Source organism: Oncorhynchus clarkii, unplaced genomic scaffold, assembly GCF_045791955.1.
Source record: "Oncorhynchus clarkii lewisi isolate Uvic-CL-2024 unplaced genomic scaffold, UVic_Ocla_1.0 unplaced_contig_9946_pilon_pilon, whole genome shotgun sequence".
Lineage (NCBI taxonomy): Eukaryota > Metazoa > Chordata > Actinopteri > Salmoniformes > Salmonidae > Oncorhynchus > Oncorhynchus clarkii.
This window is the reverse complement of record NW_027258417.1, coordinates 42,252-56,037: the sequence shown is the minus strand read 5'-3', so window position 1 is coordinate 56,037 and position 13,786 is coordinate 42,252. Positions and strand designations below refer to the sequence as shown.

At 44.8% G+C, this 13,786-nt stretch overlaps 1 protein-coding gene across 1 annotated transcript in view; it reads right to left on the bottom strand.

Moving 5' to 3' along the window:
- The window catches only part of LOC139396902 (uncharacterized), a 28,518-nt gene that overhangs the window by 3,775 nt on the left and 10,957 nt on the right, over positions 1 to 13,786 (bottom strand). Inside the window, exon 2 of the mRNA XM_071143831.1 lies at positions 3,785 to 4,051. Coding sequence (XP_070999932.1) covers positions 3,785 to 4,051 — 267 coding nt within the window. The remainder of the gene's footprint in view (positions 1 to 3,784; positions 4,052 to 13,786) is intronic.

Sequence of the window (13,786 nt, the reverse complement as noted above, 5' to 3'; positions counted from 1 at the left end):
ATTCAACTATATACTGGCCCACTGGTTCTATTCAACTATATACTGGCCCACTGGTTCTATTCAACTATATACAGACCCACTGGTTCTATTCAACTATATACAGACCCACTGGTTCTATTCAACTATATACAGACCCACTGGTTCTATCCAACTATATACAGACCCACTGGTTCTATTCAACTATATACAGACCCACTGGTTCTATCCAACTATATACAGACCCACTGGTTCTATCCAACTATATACAGACCCACTGGTTCTATTCAACTATATACAGACCCACTGGTTCTATTCAACTATATACTGGCCCACTGGTTCTATTCAACTATATACTGGCCCACTGGTTCTATTCAACTATATACTGGCCCACTGGTTCTATTCAACTATATACAGACCCACTGGTTCTATTCAACTATATACAGACCCACTGGTTCTATTCAACTATATACTGGCCCACTGGTTCTATTCAACTATATACTGGCCCACTGGTTCTATTCAACTATATACTGGCCCACTGGTTCTATTCAACTATATACAGACCCACTGGTTCTATTCAACTATATACAGACCCACTGGTTCTATCCAACTACAGCCTTTTCCTTTATCAGTCATATTATTGGTACTTTGCATTAGACAAATACACTATCGAAATGCGCAGTACATGTGACTTGTCAGTCATTTGCATTGGGACTCACTAAGTAAATTGACAAGATTAGTAATGACTTCCATCACCATGGAACCTCTAGGGTCAGTGAGGGATCATGTTAGTAATGACTTCCATAACCATGGAACCTCTAGGGTCAGTGAGGGATCATGTTAGTAATGACTTCCATCACCATGGAACCTCTAGGGTCAGTGAGGGATCATGTTAGTAATGACTTCCATCACCATGGAACCTCTAGGGTCAGTGAGGGATCATGTTAGTAATGACTTCCATAACCATGGAACCTCTAGGGTCAGTGAGGGATCATGTTAGTAATGACTTCCATAACCATGGAACCTCTAGGGTCAGTGAGGGATCATGTTAGTAATGACTTCCATCACCATGGAACATCCAGGGTCAGTGAGGGATCATGTTAGTAATGACTTCCATCACCATGGAACCTCTAGGGTCAGTGAGGGATCATGTTAGTAATGACTTCCATCACCATGGAACATCCAGGGTCAGTGAGGGATCATGTTAGTAATGACTTCCATCACCATGGAACCTCTAGGGTCAGTGAGGGATCATGTTAGTAATGACTTCCATAACCATGGAACATCCAGGGTCAGTGAGGGATCATGTTAGTAACCTTGGTAACAATCCTTTCCCCTAACCCTGATCAAAGACCTATCCTTAACCCTGGTAACAGACCTATCCCTAACCCTGATCAAAGACCTATCCTTAACCCTGGTAACAGACCTATCCCTAACCCTGGCAACAGACCTATCCATACCCCTGGCAACAGACCTATCCCTAACCCTGGTAACAGACCTATCCCTAACCCTGGCAACAGACCTATCCCTAACCCTGGTAACAGACCTATCCCTAACCCTGGTAACAGACCTATCCATAACCCTGGCAACAGACCTATCCCTAACCCTGGTAACAGACCTATCCCTAACCCTGGCAACAGACCTATCCATAACCCTGGCAACAGACCTATCCCTAACCCTGGCAACAGACCTATCCCTAACCCTGGCAACAGACCTATCCCTAACCCTGGTAACAGACCTATCCATAACCCTGGCAACAGACCTATCCCTAACCCTGGCAACAGACCTATCCTTAACCCTGGTAACAGACCTATCCATAACCGTGGTAACAGACCTATCCATCACCCTGGTAACAGATGTATCCATAACCCTGGTAACAGATCTATCCATAACCCTGGTAACAGATGTATCCATAACCGTGGTAACAGACCTATCCATAACCCTGGCAACAGATGTATCCATAACCCTGGTAACAGATCTATCCATAACCCTGGTAAAATATGTATCCATAACCCTGGTAACAGACCTATCCATAACCCTGGTAACAGATGTATCCATAACCCTGGTAACAGATCTATCCATAACCCTGGTAACAGATGTATCCATAACCGTGGTAACAGACCTATCCCTAACCCTGGTAACAGACCTATCCATAACCCTGGTAACAGACCTATCCATAACCCTGGTAACAGATGTATCCATAACCCTGGTAACAGATCTATCCATAACCCTGGCAACAGACCTATCCATAACCCTGGTAACAGACCTATCCATAACCGTGGTAACAGACCTATCCATAACCCTGGTAACAGATGTATCCATAACCCTGGTAACAGATCTATCCATAACCCTGGTAACAGATGTATCCATAACCGTGGTAACAGACCTATCCCTAACCCTGGTAACAGACCTATCCATAACCCTGGTAACAGACCTATCCATAACCCTGGTAACAGATGTATCCATAACCCTGGTAACAGATCTATCCATAACCCTGGTAACAGATGTATCCATAACCGTGGTAACAGACCTATCCATAACCCTGGTAACAGATGTATCCATAACCCTGGTAACAGACCTATCCCTAACCCTGGTAACAGATGTATCCATAACCGTGGTAACAGACCTATCCCTAACCCTGGTAACAGATGTATCCATAACCCTGGTAACAGATCTATCCATAACCCTGGCAACAGACCTATCCCTAACCCTGGCAACAGACCTATCCTTAACCCTGGCAACAGACCTATCCATAACCCTGATAACAGACCTATCCATAACCCTGATAACAGACCTATCCCTAACCCTGGTAACAGACCTATCCATAACCCTGATAACAGACCTATCCATAACCGTGGTAACAGACCTATCCATAACCCTGGTAACAGATCTATCCATAACCCTGGTAACAGACCTATCCATAACCGTGGTAACAGACCTATCCATAACCCTGGCAACAGACCTATCCCTAACCCTGGCAACAGACCTATCCCTAACCCTGGCAACAGACCTATCCCTAACCCTGGCAACAGACCTATCCATAACCCTGGTAACAGACCTATCCATAACCGTGGTAACAGACCTATCCATAACCCTGGTAACAGTCAGGGTAATGAGACAGCCGAACAGGGGAAAAGTCTACATAGATGAATATTCACCTGGGCTCCTAGCTAGCTGTGTTCAGGGGGTCACTGAGGATTACAGTAGGCTAAGTGGAACACTTATCAGGTTACTGTTGATCATTGGCAGTACATTAACATTGTGTACTTGGTCTTGTCAATGGGACAATAGAGAGGGTCATTACACCTTGTTGTTGGATTAATACTGTAAGGGACGTATTTCCAGTCAGACAGGTTAAAGCCTAAAGTCTCTGACTAAAAAGCTACTTCAACTGAGATCATGTGTTTTTTTGTTGTAAAGGACTAGGCTTTATCTGTGTCTGGTGAAACTATCCTAATGTGTTTTTACAGCTGCTTGAACAAACAGGTATTACATCCTTATCAAAACTGTCACGCATTCACAACTGATCCATGTCCATCCTGAAACAGGCCTCCTGTGTGCCGTGAGCAGATATGAGGCCAGCAGAAAGGTGTGATTTGCATTGGAAATAGAGGAACATGATCATGTTGGTTTTGAACAGGCCACTTTGGCTGCGTTTACAGAAGAAGTCCAATTCTGATATTTTGCCCAATTATTGGCAAAAGAGCTGATCAGGTTGATCAAAATACCAATTAGTGGAAAAATATGACAATTGGGCTGCCTGTGTAAACACAGCCTCTGACTGTCTGTCTGTGCCTACAGTACGTACCTGGGTCCTGGGTTGCAGGGGGAGGCTCTGGAGAGCTGGCTGGCTGCTCGGGGGAAGTGGCTGCTGCAGGAGCATCGGCTGCAGGCTGGGTCTCACTCTGGGCAGGGGTCTCCGCTGCAGGGGCTGGGTCTGTGGTGTCTGCAGGAGCCTCGGCTTGGGCTGCAGCCGGAGCAGACTGGGCCTCCCCTCCTGTGGCTGCTACGGTCACTGTGTGATCTGGGATGGTCTCACTGTCCTCCGCAACCTTACCGTTCTCATTAGCCGCCCCTGGCAGTGGAACACAGAACATCAGCCACATGCTGGGAGCTCAAGGATTGGTCAATCAAGCAATACTTTTATCAATAAAATGTGATTTATGTAGCCCTCAACAAGAACACAAAGTTTTTAAATTTTACCTTTATTTAACTAGGCATGTCAATTCAGGACAAATTCTTAATTTCAATGACGGCCTAGGAACAGCGTGTTAACTGCTTTGTTCAGGGGCAGAAAGACAGATTTGTACTTTGTCAGCTGGGGGATTCCTAGCTACGGTTCCTAGTCCAATGCCTTAACCCCTAGGCTACCCTGCCCCCACAAAGTACTTTACAGTAATCTACATCAATTGAAATATTCAATGTTTGATAGACAAGCTCAACGGTTACAACAATAGACAATAACGGTCACTCCCCTCTACCTTACTGTGAGAAGTAGGCAATTATATAATTATATAGCAACCAGCAGTGTTAGAACAGTGTCATAGGGTCTGAATGGTGTCTATAACGTGCTGACTAGGACATGGCTTCAGGTCATGATTAAGTAGCCGTGAAACTGGCAAACAATGCGTCACCTCATAGCAACACCAAACAATCACAGCTCTTTCTCAGTCAACAGCCCAGCTAGTGTAACACGGTTGGTTATGTTTCCACTTGACACTGTAGAAATATGTATTTCATGTTCATGTATTCCTATTGGTTGGTTGAATTAACATATCAATGAGATATTATGCAGATAGCGGGAGACCTCAAACTTAAATTCTACCCAGTCTGATATTGACATGCAATTTTTTCTATTTAACCTTTATTTAATTAGGCCAGCAGCATACCACCCTGCATACCACCCAGCATACCACCCAGCATACCACCCTGCATACCACCCTGCATACCACCCAGCATACCACCCTGCATACCAGCCAGCATACCAGCCAGCATACCACCCAGAATACCACCCTGCATACCACTGCTGGCTTGCTTCTGAAGCTAAGCAGGGTTGGTCCTGGTCGGTCCCTGGAAGGGAGACCAGATGCTGCAGGAAGTGGTGTTGGAGGGCCAGTAGTAGGCACTCTTTCCTCTGGTCTAAAAATATATCCCAATGCCCCAGGGCAGAGATTAGGGACACTGCCCTGTGTAGGGTGCCATCTTTCGGATGGGACGTTAAACGGGTGTCCTGACTCTCTGAGGTCATTAAAGATCCCATGGCACTTATTGTAAGAGTAGGGGTGTTAACCCTGGTGTCCTGGCTGAATTCCCAATCTGGCCCTCAAACCATCAAGGTCACCTATTAATCCCCAGTTTACAATCGGCTCATTCATCCCTGTAACTATTCCCCAGGTCGTTGCTGTAAATGAGAACGTGTTCTCAGATAACAGACAAATAAAAAATTAGGCAAGTCAGTTAAGAAACATTTATATTTACAATGACGGCCTACACCGGACGACACTGGGCCAATTGTGCTCTGGGACTCCTGGTCACGGCCGGTTGTGACACAGCCTGGATTTGAACCAGGGTGTCTGTAGTGATGCTTCTAGCACTGAGATACAGTGCCTTAGAACGCTGAACCAGGGTCTGTAGTGACGCCTCTAGCACTGAGATGCAGTGTCTTAGACCGCTGAACCAGTGTCTGTAGTGACGCCTCTAGCACCGAGATGCAGTGTCTTAGACCTCTGAACCAGGGTCTGTAGTGACGCCTCTAGCACTGAGAGGCAGTGTCTTAGACCTCTGAACCAGTGTCTGTAGTGACGCCTCTAGCACTGAGATGTCTTAGACCTCTGAACCAGGGTCTGTAGAGACGCCTTTAACACTGAGATGCAGTGTCTTAGACCGCTGAACCAGGGTCTGTAGTGACCCCTCTAACACTGAGATGCAGTGTCTTAGACCTCTGAACCAGTGTCTGTAGTGACGCCTCTAGCACTGAGATGTCTTAGACCTCTGAACCAGGGTCTGTAGAGACGCCTTTAACACTGAGATGCAGTGTCTTAGACCGCTGAACCAGGGTCTGTAGTGACCCCTCTAACACTGAGATGCAGTGTCTTAGACCTCTGAACCAGGGTCTGTAGTGACGCCTCTAGCACTGAGATGCAGTGTCTTAGACCGCTGAACCAGTGTCTGTAGTGACGCCTCTAGCACCGAGATGCAGTGTCTTAGACCTCTGAACCAGGGTCTGTAGTGACGCCTCTAGCACTGAGAGGCAGTGTCTTAGACCTCTGAACCAGTGTCTGTAGTGACGCCTCTAGCACTGCAGTGTCTTAGACCTCTGAACCAGGGTCTGTAGTGACGCCTTTAACACTGAGATGCAGTGTCTTAGACCGCTGAACCAGGGTCTGTAGTGACCCCTCTAACACTGAGATGCAGTGTCTTAGACCTCTGAACCAGTGTCTGTAGTGACGCCTCTAGCACTGAGATGTCTTAGACCTCTGAACCAGGGTCTGTAGAGACGCCTTTAACACTGAGATGCAGTGTCTTAGACCGCTGAACCAGGGTCTGTAGTGACCCCTCTAACACTGAGATGCAGTGTCTTAGACCTCTGAACCAGGGTCTGTAGTGACGCCTTTAACACTGAGATGCAGTGTCTTAGACCGCTGAACCAGGGTCTGTAGTGACCCCTCTAACACTGAGATGCAGTGTCTTAGACCTCTGAACCAGGGTCTGTAGTGACGCCTTTAACACTGAGATGCAGTGTCTTAGACCGCTGAACCAGGGTCTGTAGTGACCCCTCTAACACTGAGATGCAGTGTCTTAGACCTCTGAACCAGTGTCTGTAGTGACGCCTCTAGCACTGAGATGCAGTGCCTTAGACCGCTGAACCAGGGTCTGTAGTGACGCCTCTAGCACTGAGATGCAGTGTCTTAGACCTCTGAACCAGGGTCTGTAGTGACGCCTCTAGCACTGAGATGCAGTGCCTTAGACCGCTGAACCAGGGTCTGTAGTGACGCCTCTAGCACTGAGATGCAGTGTCTTAGACCTCTGAACCAGGGTCTGTAGTGACGCCTCTAGCACTGAGATGCAGTACCTTAGACCGCTGAACCAGGGTCTCTAGTGACGCCTCTAGCACTGAGATGCAGTGCCTTAGACCGCTGAACCAGGGTCTGTAGTGACGCCTCTAGCACTGAGATGCAGTACCTTAGACCGCTGAACCAGGGTCTCTAGTGACGCCTCTAGCACTGAGATGCAGTGCCTTAGACCGCTGAACCAGGGTCTGTAGTGACGCCTCTAGCACTGAGATGCAGTGTCTTAGACATTTCTGAAATGACAATGCAAAAATTCAACAACAAAAAATCTTGTATATTGCACCTTTAACCATTAGTTGAGAAAATGCTAAACTGACTCAAGATCAGCATCTAGGGGCAACTTTACCCTACTCCTTGACAAGACACAGGGACAGCTAAGGTTATGACAAGGTTATGATAAGGTTATATTCAATGTTATTATGTTATTGCAATGTTATTATAAGGTAATCACAACGTTATCATATTATTTCAATATTATTATAAGGGTATCACAATGTTATTTTAATGTTATCACAATGTTACTATGAGGTTATTAAATGCTATTATAATATCACAATGTTATTATTAGGTTATCAATGTTAGCATAGTTACTATGTTATTACAATGTTATCACAATATGATTACAATTCTGCTATTACAATGTTATTACAATGCTATTACAATGTTATCATAATGTATCATTATGATATTACAATGACTTTGTTCCCTTGGACTGTAATGATATCAAAGTCTAACCCTAACTCGTATCCTATTATCCAAGATGGCGTAGCAGTCGGAAGTGTGTTTTGTCTTGTCCCGTGAAAATAATCGTTTTCCTAGTTTTTTTCCATATATATTTCGTATATATTTTAATCTCACTTTCCATCTACGGACTGAATATACTCTCCTGCAACTCGCCTCACCCAATGTGGTGTGGATCTGATATTTTTTATACTAGATCCGGAACCCCCATCAGAAGCTAGCCAGCTAACTAGCTACTAGCTAGTAGTCAGTTAGCCACCGCTAGCGGTCTTCACCGTTAACTCGGACACCAACCAGCCTCAGCTCGGTTAATACCTGCCAGTCTGCACAGCGCGATATCAACCCGGAGCATATCGGACAGCTTTTTCTCTACCACATCTCTGGATTCCTACCGCAAGCTCTGGATCATTATACCGGATCATCGCAGCTCGCTAATTCTTGGGCTACAATACCTCTTTTGCCAATTGGCCTGGACCCCTTATTGCCGACACGGAGCCCCACCGATCCATCACGACTGGTCTGCCGACGTAATCGTCCGGGGTGGTTTCAACAGGCTTTTTCCCGTTGCGACATCACAAAAGACCCATCTGCTGGCCCCGGCCCGCTAGCTTTCTGAATTGCTGTATCTCCAGCTCGCCTAGCGTAGTAGCGACTACCGAATGGCTCACTGACTCACATATTGCTGCTCATTAGACCCTATGATCACTCGGCTACACATGCCTCTCCCTAATGTCAATATGCCTTGTCTACTGCTGTATAGGTTAGCTATTATTGTTTTTTTTTTCACTATAGAGCCCCAAGCCCCGCCCTAAATGCCTTAGATAGCTCTTTTTTCGCACCCTCCACACATGCAGAGACCTCACCTGGCATATCTGGTGCCTCCAGAGACGCAACCTCTCTCATCGTCATTCAATGCCTAGGTTTACCTCCACTGTACTCACATCCTACCATACCCTTGTCTGTACATTATGCCTTGAATCTATTCTACCACGCCCAGAAATCTGCTTCTTTTATTCTCTGTCCCCAACGCACTAGACGACCAGTTCTTATATCCTTTAGCCGTACCTGTATCCTACTCCTCCTCTGTTCCTCTGGTGATGTAGAGGTTAACCCAGGCCCTGTAGCCCCCAGTACTACACCTATTACCCAGGCGCTCTCATTTGTTGACTTCCGTAACCGTATAAGCCTTGGTTTCATGCATGTCAACATCAGAAGCATCCTCCCTAAGTTTGTTTTATTCATTGCTTTAGCACACTCGACCAACTCTGATGTCCTAGCCGAGCCTTAGGAAGGCCACCAAAACTCCTGAAATGTCCATCCCCAACTATAACATTTTCCGACAAGATAGAACTGCAGAGATAGCCTGCAGAGTTCTGTCATTCATTCCAAGTCTGTGCACAAACAATTTGTGCTTCTACTTTTAAATATCCACCTTTCCAGAAATAATTCTCACTGTTGCCGCTTGTTATAGACCCCCCTCAGCCCCCAGCTGTGCCCTGGACACCAAATGTGAACTGATTGCCCCCCATCTATCCTCAGAGTTCGTACTGTTAGGTGACCTAAACTGGGATATGCTTAACACCCCGGCCATCCTACAATCTAAGCTAGATGCCCTCAATCTCACACAAATTATCAAGGAACCTACCAGGTACAACCCTAAATCCGTAACCATGGGCACCCTCATAGATATCATCCTGACCAACTTGCCCTCTAAATATCAAATCAAATCAAATTTATTTATATAGCCCTTCGTACATCAGCTGATATCTCAAAGTGCTGTACAGAAACCCAGCCTAAAACCCCAAACAGCAAGCAATGCAGGTGTAGAAGCACGGTGGCTAGGAAAAACTCCCTAGAAAGGCCAAAACCTAGGAAGAAACCTAGAGAGGAACCAGGCTATGTGGGGTGGCCAGTCCTCTTCTGGCTGTGCCGGGTGGAGATTATAACAAAACATGGTCAAGATGTTCAAATGTTCATAGATGACCAGCATGGTCGAATAATAATAAGGCAGAATAGTTGAAACTGGAGCAGCAGCACAGTCAGGTGGACTGGGGACAGCAAGGAGTCATCATGTCAGGTATTCCTGGGGCATGGTCCTAGGGCTCAGGTCCTCCGAGAGAGAGAAAGAAAGAGAGAATTAGAGAGAGCATATGTGGGATGGCCAGTCCTCTTCTGGCTGTGCCGGGTGGAGATTATAACAGAACATGGCCAAGATGTTTAACCTCTCTTCGTATCGTCTGAGATCTCCAAAGATTGGAAAGCTGCCATGGTCATCCCCCTCTTCAAATGGCGAGACAATCTAGACCCAAACTATTATAGACCTACAGCTGAAGTCGGACATTCACATACACTTAGGTTGGAGTCATTAAAATGTGTTTTTCAACCATATTTTTGGCCAGTTAGGACATCTACTTTGCATGACACAAGTAATTTTTACAATAATTGTTTACAGACAGATTATTTCACTTATAATTCACTGTATCACAATTCATTTTTATGCTGATACTGTTATTTACTGTTGTGCCTCGTCTCTTACAAAAGCTTTCCAGAACTTGCAAACTGCTTTTTATACTGTTCAACATACCTTGTGTCAATTGAAGCTTATCCTCAATACTGACAAAACTAAACTAATGGTGTTTTCTAATGCAAGAAATAGACCTCTGAACCTTTCACCTATTACTACCTGTCAGGGCAAGGAGATTGAGACTGTTACCTCATATAAATAACTTGGAATTTTAATTGATGACGGCCTCTCTTTTAAATTGCATATTCAACAATTTACAAAAAAATTTGAGCTGAAATTGGGATTTTAATTTAGGAATAAGGCCTGTTTTTCTTTTGAAGCCAGAAGGACTATGGGGATATTTTATATATGAATGCTTCCGCTCAGTGTTTGAGATCAATTGACACCCTTTACCATGGAGCATTGAGATGTATTTTAAACTGCAAAACCCTTACGCACCACTGCCCTTTATATACCAGGGTTGGCTGGCATTCTCTAATCACTCGTAGGCTCAGGCACTGCTATACTTTTATCAATAAAGCCATTTTGGGTTTACTACCATTTTATTTGAGCATTTTTATTGTTCATAAATGTGGTGGGTACTCTCTTCGTTCGCTGGACTTTATCCTGCTAACTGTTCCAAATGTCCGAACTGAATTTGGTAAAAGGGCTTTTATGTCTTCTGCACCATCGTCTTGGAACACCTTACAAAATACTTTTAAACTGGAAGAACTTGTCCTGATTGATGTTTTTAAATCACTGATGAAGGATTTTGAGGCTGATTCCCTGACCTGTCAATGTTTTTAATTTGCTGTTTTATACGCTTGTGGATTCAATGGTTTTTACTAGATTACTTTTAGTTTTTCATGTTGTCTGTCTGTAATGTTTTTGTAATGACTTGGTGCTGCCTATCTTGGCCAGGGCGCTCTTGAAAAATAGATTTTAATCTCAATGAGCCTGGTTAAATAACGGTTAAATAAAAAATCCCAGAACAACAGCAAAGGACCCTGTGAAGATGCTGGAGGAAACAGGTACAAAGTATCTATATCCACAGCAAAACGAGTTCTATATCGTCATAACCTGAAAGGCCGCCCAGCAAGGAAGAAGCCACTGCCTCAAAACCGACATAAAAAAGCCAGACTATGGTTTGCAACTGCACATGGGGACAAAGATCGTACTTTCTGGAGAAATGTCCTCTGGTCTGATGAAACAAAAATATGACTGTTTGGCCATAATGACCATCGTTATGTTTGGAGGAAAAGGGGGATGCTTGCAAGCTGAAGAACCCCATCCTAACCGTGAAGTATGGGGGTGGCAGCATCATGCTGTGGGGTGCTTTTCTGCAGGAGGGACTGGTGCACTTCACAAAATAGATGGCGTCATTAGGTGGATATATTGAAGTAACATCTCAAGACATCAGTTAAAGCTTGGTCGCAAATGGGTCTTCCAAATGGACAATGACCCCAAGCATACTTCCAAATTTGTGGCAAAATGGCTTAAGGACAACAAAGTCAAGGTATTGGAGTGGTCATCACAAAGCCCTGACCTCAATCTCATAGAAAAATTGTGGGCAAAACTGAAAAAGTGTGTGTGAGCAAGGAGGCCTACAAACCTGACTCAGTTACACCAGCTCTGTCAGGAGGAATGGGTCAAAATTCACCCAACTTATTGTGGGAAGCTGGTGGAAGGCTACCTGAAACGTTTGATCCAAGTTAAACATTTTAAAGGCAATGCTAACAAATACTAATTGAGTGTATGTAAACTTATGACCCACTGGGAATGTGATGAAAGAAAGAAAAGCTGAAATAAATCATTCTCTCTACTATTATTCTGACATTTCACATTCTTAAAATAAAGTGATGATCCTAACTGGCCTAAAACAGGGAATTTTTACTAGGATTAAATGTCAGGAATTGTGAAGAACTGAGTTTAAATGTATTTGGCCTAGGTGTATGTAAACTTCCGACTTCAACTGTCTATCCATCCTGCCCTGCCTTTCTAAAATCTTCGAAAGCCAAGTTAAACAGATCACCGACCATTTTGAATCCCACCATACCTTCTCCACTATGCAATCTGGTTTCAGAGCTGGTCATGGATGCACCTCAGCCACGCGCAAGGTCCTAAACAATATCATAACCGCCATCGATGAAAGACAGTACTGTGCAGCCGTATTCATTGACCGGGCCAAGGCATTCGACTCTGTCAATCACCGCATTCTTATCGGCAGACTCAATAGCCTTGGTTTCTCAAATGACTGCCTTGCCTGGTTCACCAACTACTTCTCAGATAGAGTTCAGTGTGTCAAATCTGAGGGCCTGTTGTCCAGGTGCCACAGGGTTAAATTCTCGGGCAGACTATTTTATCTGTATATCAATGATGTCGCTCTTGCTGCTGGTGATTCTCTGATCCAGCTCTACGCAGATGACACCGTTCTGTATACATCTGGCCCTTCTTTGGACACTGTGTTAACTAACCTCCAAACGAGCATCAATGCCATAAAACACTCCTTCTGTGGCCTCCAACTGCTTTTAAATGCTAGTAAAACCAAATACATGCTTATCAACCGTCTGCTGCCCGCACCCGCCTGCCCGTCTAGCATCACTACTCTGGGCAGTTCTGACTTAGAATATATGGACAACTACAAATACCTGGGTGTCTGGTTAGACTGTAAACTCTCCTTCCAGATTCACATTAAGCATCTCCAATCCAAAATTAAATCTAGAATCGGCTTCCTATTTCACAACAAAGCCTCCTTCACTCATGCTGCCAAACATACCCTCGTAAAACTGACTATCCTACCGATCCTTGACTTTGCCGATGCCATTTACAAAATAGCCTACAACACTCTACTCAGCAAACTGGATGTAGTCTATCACAGCGCCATCCGTTTTGTCACCAAATCCCCATATACTACCCAACACTGCGACCTGTATGCTCTCGTTTGCTGGCGCTCGCTACATATTCATCGCCAAACCCACTGGCTCCAGGTCATCTATAAGTCTTCGCTAGTTGTAGCCTCGCCTCGCTTTATCTCAGCTCACTGGTCACCATAGCAACACCCACCCGTAGCACACGCTCCATCAGGTATAGTTCACTGGTCATCCCCAAAGTCAACGCCTATTTGGCCACCTTTCCTTCCAGTTCTCTGCTGCCAATGACTAGAACGAAATGCGAAAATCACTTATATCTCCCTCACTAGCTATAAGCATCAGCTGTCAGAGCAGCTTACCGATCACTGGACCTGTACACAGCCAATCTGTAAATAGCCAACCCAACTACCTCATCCCCATATGGTTATTTTGTATTTTTTTTGCTCATTTGCACACCAGTATCTCTACTTGCACATCTATCACTCCAGTGTTAATCCTAAATTGTAATTACTTTGCCTCCACGGCCTATTTATTGCCTTACCTCCCTAATCTTACTACATTTGCACACACCGTATATAGATTTTTCTATTGTGTAATTGACTATACGTTTTTTTTATCCCATGTAA